This window comes from Protopterus annectens, chromosome 10.part0 (genome assembly GCF_019279795.1).
Source record: "Protopterus annectens isolate FY-2018-M chromosome 10.part0, PAN1.0, whole genome shotgun sequence".
Taxonomy (NCBI): domain Eukaryota; kingdom Metazoa; phylum Chordata; order Ceratodontiformes; family Protopteridae; genus Protopterus; species Protopterus annectens.
The window spans coordinates 763,193,491-763,215,352 of record NC_056744.1 but is presented as its reverse complement, the minus strand read 5'-3'; the positions used below and the strand labels follow the sequence as shown (position 1 = coordinate 763,215,352).

The following is a 21,862-nucleotide window of genomic DNA, read 5'->3' as shown; positions in this document are numbered from 1 at the left end:
ATCAAAGGGGAAGCATGCTGGATAGATAAGAAAAAAACAAGTACATCGACATCAGGAAAGTGTAGGGGAGTCCAATGTGAGTGATAGAAAATAAATATACAAAGGGTCAGTTCAGTTTGAAGAATGATGTACATATTTACAAGGTGTTTGTTGTATTGTGCGTTAGTGGAGGTTATTGATGTGTCAGTATAAATGTAAAGGATAGTGAGTAGATGAAGTTGGACATGTGATTAGTTATGTCACATGACCTGTTTTATTACGGTTGCATTTACATTTCCCCTGCAGAAACGGTTTGGCTTGGCTTTGGAAGTTAAGAGTATTCTGACATCTCAGTTATAGGTTTAAGTAGGGATTATCAATTTATGCCTCATTTTTTTAGTCTGTTCATCATAAAATATGGTTTTCTGGACAATCATTGATAAATGAAGTCACTAAATAATGACATACATGTGATTTTCAGACTATATCCTTCAGAAAATGCTTTTATTCTAGCAACTTTCTAATTTTATAAGTGCAATATTTACAATATGTCCCTATTTTTGGGCCTTTGTCCCCTGTTATTTTAATTTTTGTCCAAATTTCTTGCATTAAGCTGTTGAGAGGAATGACTGTCATTCCTACTTTAGTATGACCTCCAAAGTTGTAGTGTATGTTAGGTGTGACACTGTTTCACGGTGAGTGGCAACAGGGGGCCTTGGTTTTGCAATCTGAAGAGTGGGTAGTCTAAGAGGAAGCTTAATCTGTCTTCTACAGGTAACTGCTTGTCTTTTGATAGGGTAAAACATGATGTTCCATACATCGAGAGTTGGAGATGAAGCAGCAGATTTTGTCACAGAGTGATTGAAGTACGGATGTATTATTGTGTGAGTCTGTAGCAAAAGGCAGTGAACCATATTCCAGTCAAGCAATTTGCATTCCTTTACCAGTGCCAGCTCCTGTCTCCATCAGGGGGAGAGACAGAGAAATAGGGATATTCCTTGCTTCCAAAATAGCACAGAGTTGATCTTGGGCCTGACTTTTTCAGTATGTTCCTGAATGTTAAAGGACTGATCAAGTAAAATTCCCATCTAAAAGATGTTACAGTTTCTATGGGATTATTGAACCAATCAACAATTAGTAGTGTTTTAAGCTATGGTGATAGTCCTTTCCTAGTGTTAAAGATTATGGTATATATATATATATATATATATATATATATATATATATATATATATATATATATATATGTTTTACTGATTATTATATGTGAACATTATAGCATACTTTTTTCTTTTTTTGTGATTCAGTTAGGGTCAATTAGTTAGAGTAAACTAATTTAGCTATAGACGATATAATTGAAGCAGTTTTTATATGTCTAAGTGATTTTGACTTGATCTATAAATTGCCTGCACTCTTTAAGTATAAATTATAAAGGAGCTAAGGAGAAAACATGGGGGGGGGCGGTATTCACTAACAAGATCCTTTTAATATGGGGGAATTGGGATGTACCTGACCAGTGACTCTTAAAGAAGAGCAGCAGTAAAGTCAGTAAGGTATTTTGCTTGTGGATCACACAGCATATACTATGATGATGCCTTCTACTTTACTAGAAGATCTACAACAAAATGCATCTGAAGCAACACCTTGGTATTAATAATGTATACAGGTGATATCAAGTTGTAAAGTATGGGCTTGCATGGGCTTGGATAAGATTTAGGGTCATGTGGCACTTAAGAACAAAATGATATTCTACTTATCCATTAAGATTAGGATGCAATAATTTTGCTGGACATAGAATGAAAGCCATTCAAATGAAAGATTAAAAACACTATGGTAATAAATCTGTCAAGGCCTAAAATATGTATTTTTTAAGCCATTATTTTCAGTATTTTGGTCATACAGAAAATATGGCTCCAAAAATGGAGCCATTTCAGCTGTATCATAGCAAAGAGATAATGGCTAATATGTGAAATAAATGAGCTAAAAATAGACTATGCTTGAAGTATTAATTGTGGGGTCCATGTAAATGTTAATTTCTAGCTTGTTGTGAACACCATCAGGAATAACACATTTGTAGTACAAACAATGAATTTTAACTTCATTTGGAAAATCTCTTGGAAAATGCATCACTGAAAGCTACTGCAAGTTATCTTTAACATAAATTAAGGATATGATGACCAGCATTCCTCTATGACACATGCTTGATACCTTCATTATATGGGTACTGTATTAATACATTCTCACGTTTACTATTAAAATGGACCAAAAAGCTTACAATGAGAAACCTGTATCAGTCAGTAGTGTTTGAAAACATATTAAATATAGAAGGATGCATAAAATATTTATGGACTGTCACGTTGAGATATCTGTATGGAATGCTATTAATGAAGCAGTATTATGGTGTTGTTATGTTTGCTCTGAGAGTGTTGATGGAGAAGTACAGAGAAGGTCAGAAGGAGTTGCATTGTGTCTTTGTGGATTTAGAGAAAGCATATCACAGGGTGCCTAGAGAGGAGTTGTGGTATTGTATGAGGAAGTTGGGAGTGTCAGAGAAGTATGTAAGAGTGGTACAAGATATGTACGAGGGTAGTGTGACAGCGGTGAGGTCTGCGGTGGGAGTGACGGATGTGTTTAAGGTGGAGGTGGGATTACATCAAGGATCAGCTCTGAGCCCTTTCTTATTTGCAATGGTGATGGACAGGTTGACAGACGAGATCAGACAGGAGTCCCCGTGGACTATGATGTTTGCAGATGACATTGTGATCTGTAGTGAGAGTAGGGAACAGGTGGAGGGGACCCTGGAGAGGTGGAGATATGCTCTAGAGAGAAGAGGAATGAAGGTCAGCAGGACTAAGACAGAATATATGTGTGTGAATGAGAGGAAGGATAGAGGAATGATGAGGATGCAGGGAGTAGAGGTGGCGAAGGTGAATGAGTTTAAGTACTTGGGATCAACAGTTCAGAGTAATGGTGAGTGTGGAAGAGAGGTGAAGAAGAGAGTACAGGCAGGATGGAGTGGGTGGAGAAGAGTGTCAGGAGTAATTTGTGACAGACGAGTACCAGTAAGAGTGAAAGGGATGGTCTACAAGAGGGTAGTGAGACCAGCTATGTTATACGGGTTGGAGACAGTGGCATTGACAAAAATGCAGGAGTCAGAGATTGATGTGGCAGAGTTGAAGATGTTAAGATTTGCACTGGGTGTGATGAGGATGGACAGGATTAGGAATAAGTATATTAGAGGGTCAGCCCAGGTTGGAAGGTTTGGAGACAAAGTCAGAGAGGCAAGATTACGTTGGTTTGGACATGTGCTGAGGAGGGATGCAGAATATATTGGGAAAAAGATGCTAAGGATGAAGCTGCCAGGTAACAGAAAAGAGGAAGGCCTAAGATAACGTTTATGGATGTGGTGAGAGAGGATATGCAGGTGGTTGGTGTGACAGAGCAAGATGCAGAGGACAGGAGGAAATGGAAACATTTGATCTGCTGTGGCGACCCCTAACGGGGAGCAGCTGAAAGAAGAAGAAGATTATGGTGATGTTGGGAGAAGTCCCACCCTGTTAAATAACTGCAATAACAGCCTTCAAACCTAAACTGATACGTCTCTTAATTGCAACTTTGAACATACTTTTCCTCCCCCAAAAAATCTTTGTATAGTATGATTACATTCTAAATTCTTTCCTACATGAGATCTCATATTTATGTAAATTTGCTATTTAGCTTTGGGTAGTAAGATTAATTATACAATTAAGGCTCATTATTATTCAAAAACAAGCATGCCAATTGGACAGCCCAACCAGTGTGCCCATTGTAAATCAAGCATATATTAATAGAAAAAAGTTTGACTGTTGAAGTACCATTGAGAGGTCAGACTTTCTATTGACATATGCTGAATAACAGCTAGGCACAGACAAAATATGACAAAAATCAAGTATGTTCTGCAAAAACTAAAGAAACAGAAACATACCTGATTTTCCTTGTAGATTTGTGCATCCCTTGTAAAATTTCTGATTCTTTTTTAACAGTTAAAAAAATGCAGCAATGGAGAATCAGATGCAGAAGACAATGCGGAAGAAGACTGAAGTGCCATTATACAAAGGTAAGCAAATAATGTAATTTTATGATAGCAAAATCCACTCCTGTGTGTGGGTGGAGCTATATTATATGCTCGAAGAGACTTTACTTTGAACATATAATCATCGACACCTAAAGAGTGAATGCTCTAAAGTGCGAATGGCCACATCCGCAAATTTTTTCCTCTGAAAAAAATTTATTTGGCCATTATTGGTAATTGCCCTTTTCTCCAACATAGAGCAATCTCGGAGTTGGTATATTTAGTTAGAGGGGGTGTGGGGGGGCACAGCCCCCCAAATCAGGAGGTGTGGCGGAGCAAAGCCCCCTACTTGATTAGGGTTTTGAAGTTTGTGTTTTCTGTGTATGGCCCTGTGATTTTTTTTCCTGAGGAAGAAATTAGCAGATGTGGCTGATCGTGCTTTAGAGCGTTCACTCTTTAGGTGTCGATGATTATATGTTCGAAGAAAAATCTCTTTGAGTATATAATATAGACCCATGCAGGTTTATCAGGATTTACCCACCATTGGTGTGTATAATCACTTGGGCTTCAAAGAGGGATCAAACCACACCAGCTGTGGGTAAGTCCTGATATGACCATACATAGTCGTGGAATATTGCTAAAATATGATATCATAGTGGAAGTTTTCCTCCAGCAGCAATTACATGAATTAAATTTAAAGTTGTTTTCTGTATTCATTCATATGATACACTGTACATGAGTACTGTTACGTCTTCACATCACAAAATCCTGGCAGTTACTCCACCTCAGGTATTCTAGATACAAACAAAATCACAATATTTAGAAAACAGATTAGAAGTAGAGATTGCTGGTTAACTTAACACGTGTAGCATGCTAAAAACAATGGGTATACCATGCAGATGTGAGTGCCAAGCTACCAAATTCCAAATGCATTCTAGACAGCTCTGAACAAATCTATTTACCAGACTACAGCTTATGTCTCACCCTTGAAATCAGACTCACTTGTAGTATTTGTGTTTATACATAAAATACTGATCAGGCTTTGTATGCATCATATCTTTTTATAGTCAAATGTCTGTGTATTTTTATAAACATATTTATTCTTAAAAAAATCAAATGATAAAGCCTCCTGAATGTAACCTACAGTATTCTTAAACAGCTGTCCTTGATCTACTTGTAACAGAAATATAAAATCATCAGAAAAGGATATATCCGGGTTCAATATCAGGTCTAATGCTGTACCCCTCTTCATCCACCTCAGGAGAGTTCTGCAAAAAATAAACATGTAATGGCATGAATTGTCTTTTATTGTGCAGTTATGTCATATACTAGTTTAAGCATGCTCTGATTAGTTGGAATGTGCATTGCAATACCAGATGCATTATACAAATTGCACTTGTACTAACAGTGAATACCTAAAAAAGTTCAGTACTTTAATACAGACATATAGCAGTGCAGTAGATTTCTAAGACACATGCTTGATGCCTTAAGATGTTGCCATTTATATATTGCAAAAACATATCAAATTGCATAAAGTCATCCATCTAATCGAACAATAACACTTAATATTAAAGTTAACTGATAAATACAAAGCATTTTGAAGAATATTAGCCACTTGTGACAATCATTATGATAAACTGATACAATAATTTAGCAAAGTTTGGCTCATGTTTCTTAAACTAGGGAATTTCATTTTTACAAAGTATTTAAACTTAAGAGAAGTAATATATTTTGAAAAGATTGGCTTTGACTACTATATATTAATTACAATGGCTGTTGCTGTCTGAGCTGGCCTCTTCTTAAAGATGAAGTTTCCATATGAGACCTATCACCATGCCTTTGTGGGTGTGAGCTGCAGTAACCATGACAACCATTCTGATTACTTCTTTCTCTTGATTGATCCACTCTAGTGCCAGAATGTTTTATGTGTTCTAGGTATCTCACAACTTCATCTCACATTAGCATTAGCCCTTCAGCATAAAAGTTCTTATTAAAGAAGTGATATCTTGCCATACATTTTCTAAGATTATCACATTAAGCTGTAAGATCAACACCTACATTTTCTCTCATTTAAAGGGGGTCCTCATGGTTTTGAAAAATGTATTAATTTTATATGCTACTACACCTACTTTAATAATATATTTATGCGTGTTTCTGCAATGCCTAGCTTCACCCCGATATCTAGAGAATAACGTTTATGCTTTCTAACTTTTTTCTTACTTAAGTTGTTTTCTACAGCTTCTGGAACAATTTTTTTAGGAGAGTACTCCACAGTTATAAATATCTAATAAGGTCTCAATGCTGAGTTTTGTAAGTAAATTGTATAAATTGTATTTTCTTTATCATGATTGTCAGACATTGCTCAAATGGGTACTATATATTATCTTACAATTGTTTTTTTTTTTTTTGTGGAATTCACATATACAAGGTTTTGTTTCCTACTTATAATAACTATAAATCAATGAACTAGTTTAAATGTTAGTGTATCACAGAGGGTTACAGTTGAAAGCTAGCATTACCTTGAATTCTTCTTTTGTTGTCTGATTCTAAACTGAAACAAATCAAAGCATCAATTCACAAATAAGTTGCACATGGGCTCTTATTTGATCAGTAAAATCAAACAAAACGATACCATCTTTTATTGCATATACTAGTGTTCCACTTATTTAAATAACATTATCTTAAATTTTATGTATAATATTATTTATCCTTTCATTAACTTTAGCCATTCAGTGTGATCTCCATCACTAGTATTTGCAAATGATTTCTTCACTCAGAATTACTTTATTACAGATATATTAATGTGCCTGTATATACATTTCCTGAGCTCAAAAGTCACATTAACAATGACAGTTATTAATACTGACCCCAGTTATCTTGTTTTCCTCTTGTGTTAATTCTGCAAAAAAAAGACAATCCCCGGGATTCATGAAGCTTGCACCAGGTGCAGGTGTAGGGTTGGTGTTCTAACACCAAATATGACTGGCGAGCGATTCAGATACAAGCTGTTTCCATGTGCACTACCAGCGTACGGTACGCCCGCACAACTCCTGAGCTTTGTATGCTAATTACCCCATGTGCAGCAGTGTAGCATGCAAATGAATGTATGTACCAATTCAGGAAGTGGTGCAGGCATAGTATAAGTAAGCAGAAATGTAAACCATTGAAAATGGTTTACATTTTTGCAAACATAAAATCGGAGCCATGACAGCCGACCAAACATGTATTATAATGTTAATATATGCCAATGGCTAAATATATAGCCATTGGCATAAAAAAAAAAATGTACAAAATATAAAATTAACATTTAATATATATAGTCGCACTATCGCGACGTGGAAGTGCAGGGCAGTGGTGCGCAAAGGGGATTGCAAGGAATATATAAAAATATAGAATAAAACCGCAATGAAACACATAACACGATTCCCCCATAATAGTCAATGGCAGGCATGCTACACCATACTCATGGCGCAAGGGTTGCTAAGGGGCAGTAACAGTGTTATGCACAGTAGCTAGGAATTAGTAGGCAATGCCATGCAAATGAGAGGAGTAATAGTGAATCTCAGATTTCCCACTGGTGTAAGGATGCACATCACAGTGTAGCATTATAACACCGAGGTGAGCCCTTGAGATAAAGATGACATCAAGAGAGGGGTGTGTCGCCATTGCTGAAAGCACATTGGAGCATTGCTAAACTGGTCTGCCCCTAGCTAGGCAAAGCTGCAGGATAGGAGTGTGTTGAATTGCCCTTAGCTATGCTTAGCTAAGAGTACACAAGGTAACTGAGTATGCATGTGAACGGTGATGAAAATGTGCGTAAACTCGGTAAACGGGTATGCGAGTCGTGCACTGCAGCTGAAACAGGAAGGATATAGGAAAGAAATAAGGAAATGCTGCAGCAGTGAAATTGGAGTACAAATGACTAATTAACACCTAGGAGCCTACAGTGGGCCATTGACAACAGCTAACAAGGCTGCAAGCAGCTACCTGCATAACAGGGAAGGGGAGGGGCTGTACTGCAAAGAAAACAGCAAAGTGTCAAAGCAGAACAAAGGTGATATGCAGTATATCAGCTATAAGGCACAATTCGCCATGACTGGGTAGGAAAAGTACAAAATAAGAAAGACGGCAGGTGGATGCATGCCTAATAATGGGAGGAGATCCAGGTCTAAAAGTGAATTAAAGGACAACAGAGTAATCAAGGCAGGCAAGTAGATCTCCACAGTAAAGGCCCCACACTTGCAGTACTCATTGCAAAACCCATAATTAAGACACGCAGCAGCTGGAATAGCTCATACACACCCACTTACATCAGCAGCATCCATAGCACAATACTATAAAGTGTGAAAGCACCTCACACACATTTGTGTATTCCCATACAGTCTGCACTAGTGGTGTATATAGACAGGGAACTTTTATTATGTACATGTTAGGGGCTGCCATAGCTTTGATCCACCAGCATGTGTTGGAGACTGAAGGTGGTGTGGAAGATGATTCACACGACAACCACAGGCACCAGAGGAGGAGGAGAGTGTTCAGACCCAGGCTAACCTGCCAGGGGCTACATGATCTGGAGATAGTAGAGCATTACAGGGTGGACAGGGACACCGTACAGCAACGTGTGGAGCTGTGCCGGCCATGCCTCAGAGACAGAATAAACAGAGGGGAACCCATCCCAGTAGATACGAATGTATGTGTAAGCCTGAGAATACTAGCTACAGGTACCTTTCAAAGACCAACTGGGGATATCATGGGTATCTCACAGGCATCAGCATCCAGGGTACTACATCAGTTCCTGGATGCCATGTTACCACATGCCAATGAGAACATATACTTCCCCCAAACACAGGAGGAGTTGGCCAGCAATTTGCGTCTCTTCCACTGTGTGGCAGAATACCCGGAGGTACTGGGTGCAATAGACTGCACGCACATACACATCAAGTCACCACCTGGTGAGCAGGGAAGGCGCAACATAAACCGCAAGGGATACCCCTTCATCAACTGCCAGGTCATGTGCAATGCCCAGGGCATTATCATGGATGTGCGTGCTGGCAGCCCTGGAAGCTATCACGACTCCCATATCTGGCATGCCTCACAGCTGTATCGGTTATTTGCCAGGGGACATCCCAAATGACCACCTGGTGGGGGATGCTGGCTATGCACTGGAACCGTGGATGATGACTCCCATCAGAAATGCACACACATCCATGCAGGAATGCCATGATGAGGCACACGCACAAACCAGAATCATAGAACGTGTGTTTAGGATGCTGAAATCACAGTTCCATTGCTTGGACATATCTGGTGGAGCCTTGCAGTACTCTCCAGGCACATGTGCCCACATCTTCATAGTGTGTGCCATGCTACACAATATGGTCCTACGGAAACAGCTGCAGCAGGGACAGAATGGTGAAGGCCCTCACAGCCCACCACCATTGCCAAGGGCCCCACAGGCACAGAGGTACTCAGACCATGAACACCCTGAGCCAGCCCCAGTAGGCAGACAGAGGTGTGCCCAGTATGCCCATGCCTTGGCAAAGAGGGAACATATAGCACACACACTGACAGTGTAGGCACAGTAAAAATGGATGGCACACACACAATACTACCTGTAAATTATCATGTATAGGCAGTCTACTGTGTGCATCCAACATAGGCAGCCCTCAACTATTGCACACACAACAGACAGTGGCACAAGGTAAGTCAACACCTGAACAGTAAACTAAGCTATCAGCATATGCAGATACTGTATGTATAGATTCATAGGTAGGTACTTGGCCAACTGCCAGAGGCCATTCATAAGGCCAGCCAAAATGTGTCAGTGTTTGCCACCCCACTGAGTCATTAACCATCCCTCTGTGGAGCAGAGCAAATGGCGGGATCCCTGGGGTGCATCTGTTGTTCCCCATCCACCCTTCAAGGTTTCTCTTGCAGAGTGTTAGTGAGAGGCTCTGTAAAATGTAGTTAGGGATGTTGTTCCAAAGTATGGGGAGTGTCTGTGACAGGAAGCTGTCCCTCCAGCATCTTCCAGTTATTGTTGTGGCGAGGTTAGCTCACTACAGTGTGCGGCTCACTGTGACATGGATTCTCTTAGGTGGAGCATATCCATCAAGCCTGAGTTTGACATGGCTGTGTTGGTCAGCAGAGATCATCTCTGGGTAAATGAGATGCCACTGAGTAAAGCAGGAGTTTATTCAGTCGGGCTGCATAGGCCATATGTTGGAGGCCAGTATTCCCTTTGGTGAGGTACATTTGTGGACCCCCTAGCTGTTGGACGTGCCCTCTGAGGTACATCCCACATGGATTATTATACCCTATGATGGGACCGATGAGTGATGAGTAAAGGGGCACTGTAACCCCGGTATGTCTAGATGGGAATCCTTTAGTAGTCAGATGGCCTACATAGAAGGATGTCCTAACTACTGTGGAGATATGATTGTCACAGGGGAGATCACTATCTACCTTAGTCCCCAGATACCCCATTACCTCATCTGTATTAAAGTGGCTGCCACTCATGTGTTAATATGTGGGTGCCAATTCCACAATGGAATGACCATACAGTTAGTGGCACTTGGCTGGAGGCCGTGTCGTTGGCACCCTGTGACATTCTCTGTGAGGCCCCCTGAGGGATGTCTGTGTCAGCTGGACTATCATTTATGGCTCCCAGTTTGCAGTCATTGCCAAACATGGTCTGCTGCAGTCCACCTGTGTTTGCCTGTACATCTGAGACATATATGCCAAACAGTAGGGCTCCCAGGACTGAGTCCTGTGGGACACCAGTCTTGACTGTTCAAGAGTTGGACCTCGGGACCGCTAGTCTTACAATGTAGGTTGTGTGTGTAAGCCTGTTGGTAACCCAACCTGCGATGTATGGGTGAATGTACAGGCTAGTGTGTTTATCAATAATACCTGAGTGGAGCATGGTATCAAAAGCCTTGGTGAGGTCCAGGTAGTATGTGTGAACCACCTCCCCTGTCATCTAATGTCTTTGTGACTGTATGTAAGACGTCAAACAGGTTCAGTAGGCATGAACTGCACTCAACCAAGCTGACCTGGGTTGGGTCACGTGTTCGAAGGTTACCAATGTCATTGTTAATGAGTACCATGAGGATGCGAACCATACCATTGCAGATCAGGCTAGTCAGGCTTATGAGGTGGTAGTTGCCATGGTCAGTTGTGAGTTCTCCGTGATGGAGTGGAATAACCGTTGCCATGTGCCATTGTATGGGCATGTAGCCTGTGGAGAGGCTGAGCTAGGAATACATAATTAGGTGGGGGGCAGGTTGTCTTTTACAGTTTGCAAGATGCAGTCTGGGTCAACATCTGCCTCCATTGAAACTGTCTTCTGCTGTTAGAGAGGGCCATTTCCACCTGTGTGTCTCTGATGGTTAGGATACTGTACCTTTCGGGTAATGTTGTGGGCTCTTTAGGGGGTGAAGTATGCGCCGAATGTATCTGCAAGGATGTTGGCGATATCAGTAGGGTCAGCATATTTTGCGTTATATTTCACTGGCACAGTGCAAATCTGTGTGTCACCACTTAGATCCTTGACATAGCCAAAGAAGGCTTTGTGGTTATCTTTTGAATCCTTGCATAGTCTCCTGCTGATGTTAGCCTTGGATGATGTCATGAGGGACCTCCGTATCATACTAATAGTGGTCATGGATGTCTGCCCTTCATGGATTTGCTGTGTGTCTGGAACACTGTCCTACATCTGTAGTATAGCCTGTTTATTGCAGAGGTCCACCAGACCAGTGTCCTTGTCTAGGAGGAGTGAGTCTTGGTTTACCAGCGATGGCACGATCCATACATCTGTGTAGGTGCTTATAGACTGCATTTGTAAATCTGTCTGTATCTGGAGCAGTGTTTACCCTTAGCGTGGGGGCTGTGAAACCACCACCCCTGTCACTAGTAGTGTAAATGTAGCTGTAGGAAAGATATACACTGTGGTATCCGTGGGTGGGGGAGATGCTAGGGTGTGGAAACAGTGAATAGTTCATAGTCAGATCTAACCAATGACCGGTTAACCTCCTCTGTGGTGCACCTATTGCCCATGTTGGTGATGACCACATCTAGTAGCTTCCACCCCACGTTAGGGAGGTTACCACCTGATATAGGGCATATGAGGTGATACATTCCGGGAAGTGCTGGTCCTGGAAGTGAGTACCGGAGTACGTTTCCCAGTTAATGGTATGTTAGTTAACATCGACCAATGCCAGGGTGTGTGTTAGGACTGTCATGTTCTCCACTGTCTCCAGGTAGATGGAGTGGAGGTTCTGGGTCATGGAGGGTGATCCGTAGCAAGCCACATTCCACATTGCTGTTATGGCTGATGTTAGCTGCACATGGATGATCACAGAGGTATCATGCTGCCCCACTAACCTGGAGGTGTAGGTATCCCTGATGAATATGGATACAGCCCCTCCATATCTGTCAGTCCATGTTCCGTGGCTGAAATGTGTGGTATGGGTTGTAGTCTGGTAGTGCTGGTGTGCTCTCAGGAACCTTAAGACAGATTGCAGTTAATGCACAGCTGTTGATGTTGTCCATCCTGAGGAGTGCTGTGAGTGCATGCATGTTGTGATCACAACCCCTGGTGTTGAGTAGCATAAACCTCATATAATCTGCTATTGTGCTGTTTACGGAGCTGGTATTCACTTTCGGGACTCTCCTAAATAAGGCACCATGGGGGGCGTCAATAGCCTTGGCCAGTATTCCAAAGTGTAAGGCTGACACATAGGCCAGTATGGTATCATTGCATGCATGTTCCCCATCTGTGCTTGTTTTTAATCTCCCCTGTAGGTAACCTAGTGGTAAGCAATAGAAAGCCTTAACCTTATACAAGTCTTCTAGCTTCCAAGATAGGCATTTGGAGTGACTAAGTACCAGTGTTCTGTATGTTCTTGCTGTACTCAACTGTTTCCTGACTACATGGTGAGTTCACACTGTATATTGTGATCTGAAGGTCTGTTTATTTGCATATTATGGCTGTGATGGCCTGCACATTAGAGGTGCACAGATAGCCTACTATCTATCTGCCCATGGGCAATTAGAAGCATAGCAACAGTATGTTGGCCTTCCCCGCACCTTTGATGAAGTAACTGAGCCTCTGTCAAGCATAGCCAATGAAGCAATTGCAGGCAGAGTTACAGGAAGCTGTTGAAGACTGGGGTTGTGGAGGGTGATAGGGGCACTTAATGATCTAAAGAGGGCATGTTAATGTGGCAATTCAACACCATTCAATTCCCCCAACAGGTCTTGCAGCTATCAAACTGGACAGGCTCCCCCACCCCCTGGCTGTATGGTTCTCTATAGTCTGTTACCCATTCACACAACAAGGTTTCCCTTGAAGTGTGTCAGTGAGGGGCTATGCCTAATGTAGTTAGGAATGTAATGTATTGTCTCACAGTACATATGTTATATGTTGTTATGTCACCAGTACGTGAAGCTCAGTGAGTTTGGGGGCTCCCGCCCTTTGCTTAGCCTAGCTTACACATAGAAATCATCTAAACAGGAAATAGGTAGAAGCAATGTTAATGTCAACAGTGTAATGGTTACAGCATCTGCATAGTATCTGTGCATTCGAGGTTACAATCCCAATAAAGGCAGGGATGTTTATCATGGTCAAAAGTATACCTTAACCACAGCTTTCATATATAGGTAGTAATCGTCTATATAATAAACATTCAAATTACCCATATAAACCCATGTGTGCACGAGAGTACAGTCAACAGAGAATGTAATGTCATGTCAGCACATAGTGTGATGTTACATCACTGACAGGTATATATCCGGAGTAGTTAGCGGATGTGGTCGTGTTTGCGCACACAGGTTATACGTCACAACGTTTGTTTAACTGTGTTTAACCGCTGCTATAATGTCACACAAACACTTTTAAACATACTTACAACTGCTTAAATGAGCCTTACTCTGCAGTAAAAAAACATTTATAAAGCATCGCAGGTGTCGAACCCTGGACCATGCACACTATAGTCATGGAATGTACCACTAAGCCATCCGAAGTGTACACGTTTCATGGTCCTGAGACTACACCTTATACCATATGCATTTCACGGTAATGATCACAAATGGGACAGTGGCCTTGTGTACATAGTACATTGTAATGTATTGTAGTTTGTGAACCAACACATTCCAGTCTACAGATGTATTACTGTTACAAACTAATACAAAATATTTATATATATATATATATATATATATATATATATATATATATATATATATATATATATATATATATATATATATATATATATGTCAGTGATGTCTGCATATATATATATATATATATATATATATATATATATATATATATTATACAGTTACAGCAATAGCCATATATATATGTATCTATGAACACACTTCGTGACACAGAAGCACTCCAAAGGAATTGGAGTGTACACAAAACACATGCAGCTCTGGTATTATAACAACTAATATTAACCTAAGTCACCCTAGAAAGGGTGGTTGTTGTGTATGTAAAGATTGGGGTGGGGGAGGAATGATGGGTAATGCAATCATGCATCAAGGAGGGCCTGGGTCGGATGTCCAGTAAGTGAACTGGAGGGGCATACATGGAGTATAGGGATAATATAAAAAGGACACAAAGCAAGAACCATACTCATTCATAACACACCCTGTCATGTCACATTGCAACACCTACTTTCACAAACATATGAACATTAACTTGTATCAGACATATGTACACTAACTCATTGTCACATATGTTTTCAGTAGTGAGGAATGTCTGTAGTACAATGTATATTCTAAACACCATAACATTCGTGCATATCTCAGATGCCTTAGTGGTAAGGTCAGTGACTGTGGTGTTCATGGTCCCGGATTCAAGATCTGCAAGGGTTGTTAGGTTATTTTGAGGGCCAGAATAAGGGCTTTTGGATGCAGGTGGATTAAAGCACTCTTAAGCAGTTGTAAGTGGGTTTCCACGTGTTTGCGCGACGGTAAGCTGTGCTGCAACACGGTAAATGGAGCAGCACTTCACACGTTTGACCTTTGCTTAACTTCATGCAGACCATGGGCAAACCTGCTCACAACCACGTAAATGTGCGTTTTTCACACTTTCCCTACCAATGCCTACTCTGAGAGGTAAAATAATAACACCTTCCAGGAGTAGGACCCGCAACCATGTACTCCATCTTCTGATTAACCTAATACTAAGCTACCTGTGATGTACCTATCCCAGTTGTGTAGAAAGACAGGTTAAAACACAAAAGGGAGGAATGTGTTGAAATAGGACATCCCGCCATGTACCCAATTAAAGGTGTACGCTTATATACACACACACACATATATATATATATATATATATATATATATGTAGAGAGAGAGATACATAGAGACATGTCGATATATACAGATCTACATATATATGCAGATATATAGATAGGTTAGAAACATCTACGCATCCATGGAGGTACATATAAACGTATGCAATAATGTATATATCTATATACATACACACACACACACACACATATATATATATATATATATATATATATATATATATATATATATATATATATATATATACACATATATACATGTCTGTAGACAGCATCCGAAGTGGTCATATCTGAGTATAACATGGACCATAGCAATCACACATTCCGCCCCCTCCAAACAATATGAACATAACATATGAAGAGTATATGTCAATACACTATTACAGATATGTTCTATGGACACAGTACCAACACAACTGCATTGACTGCAAATATCCATGACAGAATTACACAGACAGCTTTCATTTTGCAAATCTTTATTACATTCCGATGTATTGACAAAAGGATTCAAGGACTAACAGTACCTGCATGTTATACAGGAAGCATTTACTAGTGCCTTAATGAATCAGTCTGCATTTACCATAGTATTGGTCCACTAAGGGATAGGTGTAAACATAGGGAAAGAACACTCACACACTTATAGACATTGTACAAAAGGGGTTCCTCACACCTGCATGTGCTATGTACACCCACCAACATCTATCCCACAACCAAAATAATTACATCAATACATACTGTCATACCATAACCAATTATGCAACTGCTGTACAACATCTGCTGAAACCTTAACATACCTAGACACAGACACACTAACATGGCCCTATGTGAAATAGTTGCCATTATACAATTGAGCAGCTGCTGACGTAACAGGGTTTGTATGAACTAATCCCGTTTCAGAGGGTTGAAAGGTTCGTGCACCAGGAAGTTTTACCGAGTACTGATTATTAGCACAGTATAATACACAGTAACACCAAACTAAATATGTCTGGTAAGCACACTGTAAACCCCCTAACATTATATGCATAGCTATGCAGCCTTGAGCTGGTCAAACAACCTGGCCAGACTGACGCATATGCAGAAGTATTAGGTACAGACAAACCCTGCACAAGTAGCAATGTTCAGAAATATAACAGCAGTACTCACATTTAGACCAACTCCTCTAGGCATTACACACAATATATTACTGTTCATCTCAATACAGCTGTTGCAATAGATTCCAAACAAAACCTCCATGCTGCCTTCCTCACAAGTAAGGCAAAGGGACAACGCCCAAGTGGAGTACTCAGTTATCCTCCACTGTAGCCATGGTGTTGGCTACGGCAGCAGCAGCGCAGCTGATGTGCATGTACTTAGCTACTTAGGAACACCAATTGGCCATCGGGATAGGATATGTTACTGATCTGTAACTATAAAAGGTTGCCTTGTCACACATTCAAACCATCTGTATCTACCTGTAGGGCGGTACAAAACATGGAAAGTTGAACCAAAAACGAGTAGTACACTAGTTAATAACACCTCTGATTACTAAGACGGTATGTATAACATGTAGTATGTCTGTGTATGTAGTATCTGTACTGTAAGAATTACAGTGTAATCAATGCATATGGTAGAAACAGCTGTCTTGTAGCGATGTATTGTTGAGCAGTAGTGATGCTTGTAAGTATTCTATGTGTGTACTGCTGTAGGTCACACGGCACACTCCACATATACCACAAGGGATGCTATAGGCTTGGAACCCACCATTTCGCTTCCAGCCACTGTCAGTGTCAGGACTGGTCCAAGAAGTATGTGCTATAATAGGGGATAGTATATGTTGTTATATTGTAATAGTCGACATATGTATGGGTGTATAAGTAAGATGAACATGTTAAAGGTGGGCTTATCATGCAAATATGGTGTGCATTGTGGGATATTATGTCAATAACTGTGTAATGTACAGTATTCTAGGCAGATCTGTATTCTGTTCTACATAGCAGTTCTGTTATGTTATGCAAACAGTAGTTATATCTATTGGCAATTACAATACTCAATGACAGGATACATAGCATTAGTGTTCATCTGACAGGTTAGCAGCATGATAGCAAAGATAATTGGAAGAGCCAGGTAACTATCCATGCACATAACACATGTAATATTCACCTTTCTACTATCGTTTGCAAGCAATAACAGCTGTGCATGTGTACATGTTATGCAAATGTGTAGTGACCCTTGTTACAGGGCTGGGTCAAATGGCTATGTGCACACCTACATAGAGTGGATATTGAGAGTACAGACACACTGGCTGAACTACCAGGTTTGTGTAGCCCAACCTAACAGCCGCCTGCACATACTGTATGTAAGGTAGTGCACAGCACTGGTAATGAAACAGGTTGCACATCATCTTTAACTCCAGTGTAACATCTGCAGTAGGAGTGTAAGATGTAGGAGACAGCTGCCCATGTATAATAGCCGCATCATAGATGATGGCTCACACTATCTGATTATATCCTGATCATGCTGATAGTGGCATCAGAGCCTATTGATACATGACTCTATTTGTGGGGTGGGTGTCTGTGCCCAACAGAGCTCATGGTCCTGGTTGATATGTGAGTATATACCCAGAGAAGGAAACAGACCTGTAGACACATGCATCATCTGTAATCAACTAACAGGATGTGATGTGCTCCTCAGAGGAGGTTTGCTGCTAAGGGTAGCTACAATGTTTCCGTAATAGCCAGTGTTGTCACAACCATAACACAAATAATTGCATTTGAGCATCGCTGTCTAAAACATCTTCATAGGCAATATGTAAACTAAATACAGTACTTGGTACTTGTAGTACTGACTGCTCATACAGGCATGTCCACTAGTCAGCTACTGGTGTTTCCTAATGTCAGCTTTGTGTATGTGGCCATCCTGTGGGAATGTAATCTCTATGCCATGTACACTGCCAGACCCACCAAACACCATGCCCCACACATTGTCTGGGATGCAGCTACAGGGGTAAGCTGGACGGCAGTACAGTCTACAGCCATGACTGGACTGGACAGTCATGAGGTGTAGGTTAACACATGAAGTTCGTCAACACAATCAACACATACCCTTACCAGAACACAGTAAGGACACCCACACACACTACCAGAAATCACACACATTCACAGATGCGTCTAAGTATCTGGCCAAACAAGTGACCCCCAAAGCAGGAAGGGACAGACACCAAAATACACAAACTGTATGACATAGTTTGCATAATTGTGCCACACCTCTGAACACATGACCGGAAACATGCCCAACAGTACTCATTTGTGAATGCAAACTCTAGCACTATGTAACACTGATACATACTGTCAGCTGCCTGTCTGACATGATTAGCCATATTCTCATACACTCAGACCACCTTTTGAACTATACACATGGCTCTGGCATATTCCATGTTGTTGTGCAGGACCTGTGATGCAGTAGCCTGGACAGCATGGAAACACATGTAGGAACTTGTAGGCCATGCAGGTATGTCCCAAGGCCTGGGTAGCATTCTGCCATTGGCCAGAATGATACTGCAGTACAGGGGCAAAAGGATTGTATTCAATAATTGTCTAGTGTTGTGGTGCATGTCACAGGGTATCCAGTATCTGTTGTCCTGGGATAACATGGTTGACAGACCATGATGCTTTGCCAGACAGGTCCTGCACCTGTCACCCCTGGGAATCTGGATACAGCCTAGGGCTCATGCTTCCCCTATAGTGCCTTCATCATGCACAGTTCAGGTGAGGGTCCACTGCTGTTACAGGGACAGCCAAGCAATACACTGCAGGTCTCGCTACACAATGATACATGTCAGAAACACTATACGGACATGCATATGTCAATCCCTAACATGGAGAACATATCTGTGCAGTGGCTGAGACATCTTTCAATGCTCCAGAGAGCACACCTGCATGACCATGTTATAACACATACCTCACCTTTTGCCCATTATCCTTTATTGGAACACACAGGCCGTAGGTGTGTCCATATTCCTGAATGATATGTACACCCCCATGCTAACTGCACTTGCATAACATCAGATGCATTATGCTGAGCAATTACCTTTGTGCCACAGTGGAATTAAAAATGCACCTTGAGACAGATCACCCACCAGGCCGCGGTCTTCCCAACTGCCATTATGTGCTGTAATGGGGAAGATTAGGTCTGAGACAGAACCATAATATTGGCTACTCTCAACTATTCCATTATGAACTGTGAAGACTGCTCATATACCAACACTTGCGCTCAATGCATGTTGGATTCCATTGACCCCACTGACCTGGATCACAGTAGTCACACAAACAGGGCTAACAGTATGCTACATATAGTTAGTCTCAAATGCCAATGTTATGTTTCCTAAGAGCAGAGTGGTGAGTGCCATGGCACCCATGCAGATGGACAATGCATGTGCAAATGCTGAATCCTACACAAATGAACCTTAAGCAGTCACATATGTGCAGTGATTGTGCCATTGAAACAGATCCAGGAGTCAACCCAACACAAACAAGTAGGCAAACTGGTGGTACCATGCTTTAAACTGTACCACAGAGGGTAGTAACTGTTGCAAGAGTGAACACACATGAGTGTAGGTGATCCCTGGTCAGCCTCAGTAAGATGCAGATACACCATATAAAACCATGCAAAGCTACAGTGAAACCAATTAGCCATATATTATGAGGCCAAGCACAGAGCATTCTATAGCTGTGTCATTAATCGTAATGGCAATGAAAAGACCTGCCGTGCTGCACAGCACTATGGCATGGGAAGTACTGCACCTACAGAACTAGCACCCACTCGTCCAGATAGGGTTTCAGAGAACCTAAACCCACTCCCACCTCCCCCCCACCCCCAACAGGTACATTTAGTAATAGATCCATGTACACTGCAGGGCCCCTGTACTAATGACTATGCAGGTACAAGCTGCACTCTCTAATGCCATACATACAGCTTTCATGGGACCTGTCAACATCCCAGGGTGTATCCTACACAAATGTAAAAACATTCAGCTATCCACATACTCATCATGTTCAATCATAGCTCCATGTCAGGCTGTGTACACACCAAATAGTGCACAGCAACAGTTATCATACCCCGCAAAGCGGGAGACACCATTGATAATGAGACATAGTGCACAACTACCCTGCTGAGTCTGGTCTGTATGGCCATGAACCGTGGTCAATGTAATTGATGTACTCGGTACAGATGTAGATGACAGTATGGTTGATTCACACTGCATATCATGACCTTGTCAGGTCGTAGGACACCATCACCCATACTGTGTTCCAGCTACACTCAGTAAACTTGGTGTATATTACTATGTCACAGGAGTGGTTGGCAACTGGACTGCTGGCAGAACCCTCACTACAGAAGGTGCCCGACGAACACACGCACATCAAACCAGTGCCAGCCACAGTAATACAGGGTTCATTCCTGGTACTACTCCTCTTTGGTATCTATACCACATAGACTAACACAGAAGGCATCAGCCTATTGATGTCTGCAAATTACTATGAACTAGGAGCAATAGTCGACTCATTGCGTGCTGCATTCAACATACAGAAAGGCCTTAGTGTGTCAGATGTTTGGTGTGTGATGTATGGCCACATTCTGATAGCTGTATTGCATTGTCATCCCCATGTTACAAACTCTGTACCCATTAACTACCACCTAGGCAGCGGTCAGCATAATGGCAACTGTGTGTATGAGATGCAGCTGGACAGTACTTCCATTTGATAGTTACGTCACCAGAAAAGACAGGTAGTCATATGTGGCACCCTTAATCATGACAGGGTGCCATTCTGGAATATAGAGATAACTGCTCAGCCATACTCAACACCCATGTGACCCATAATAGATCATATATTTCCTTTAAGGGTTATTGCCCATGTGTAGATGGCCTACACTGCTCTTCAGAATCCATAGCTGCACTATGTAGCATGCAGCCTACCCTGAATAAAGCCATGTCCAACCCAGAGGTGTTGGACATGCTACACTTAACACATCCTGATCCCAAATAAACACATGCGTCATGGACATCCACCTTTCTAGTACAAGGATCAAAACATGCCTGACAGATCCCTGTCCCATACACTTAACATACTCTTGCCATATTATGCATCCCTGTCCAGCGAAGCTGCACATTGCCCCTCTGTGACATGGTGTGATGACTGCATGCCAAATATATCAGTAACCGTGTGTATCAGTTCTGTGGCACTGCCTGAACTGGCCACTGAATATTACCTGTCTGCCTAGGCTTATAAATGGCCCAGGACATATAGCCTACCACATCACTGTGACCATACATGACATAGTTGATATCCAACCCTGCAAATACCATCAGGCTAGCTATTGACCCATGTGTTACACATGTGCAACACAGGCAATACATGGCAGCCATGTTACACAGCTGTACATTGCCATGTAGATGTATATGGCAAAATACATACATGCTTGCAGGTCTGCAGGGTCACAGGTCATGTCCCTAACGGCTATGTATGACTAT

The 21,862-nt window shown here is 41.5% G+C and overlaps 1 protein-coding gene across 10 annotated transcripts in view; it reads right to left on the bottom strand.

The window, feature by feature from the left end:
* The window catches only part of SGIP1 (SH3GL interacting endocytic adaptor 1), a 1,172,197-nt gene that overhangs the window by 596,497 nt on the left and 553,838 nt on the right, over positions 1–21,862 (bottom strand). For all 10 annotated transcript variants that reach the window (XM_044085575.1, XM_044085576.1, XM_044085579.1 and 7 more), the window contains exon 5: positions 5,241–5,298. In XM_044085575.1, coding sequence (XP_043941510.1) covers positions 5,241–5,298 — 58 coding nt within the window. The remainder of the gene's footprint in view (positions 1–5,240; positions 5,299–21,862) is intronic.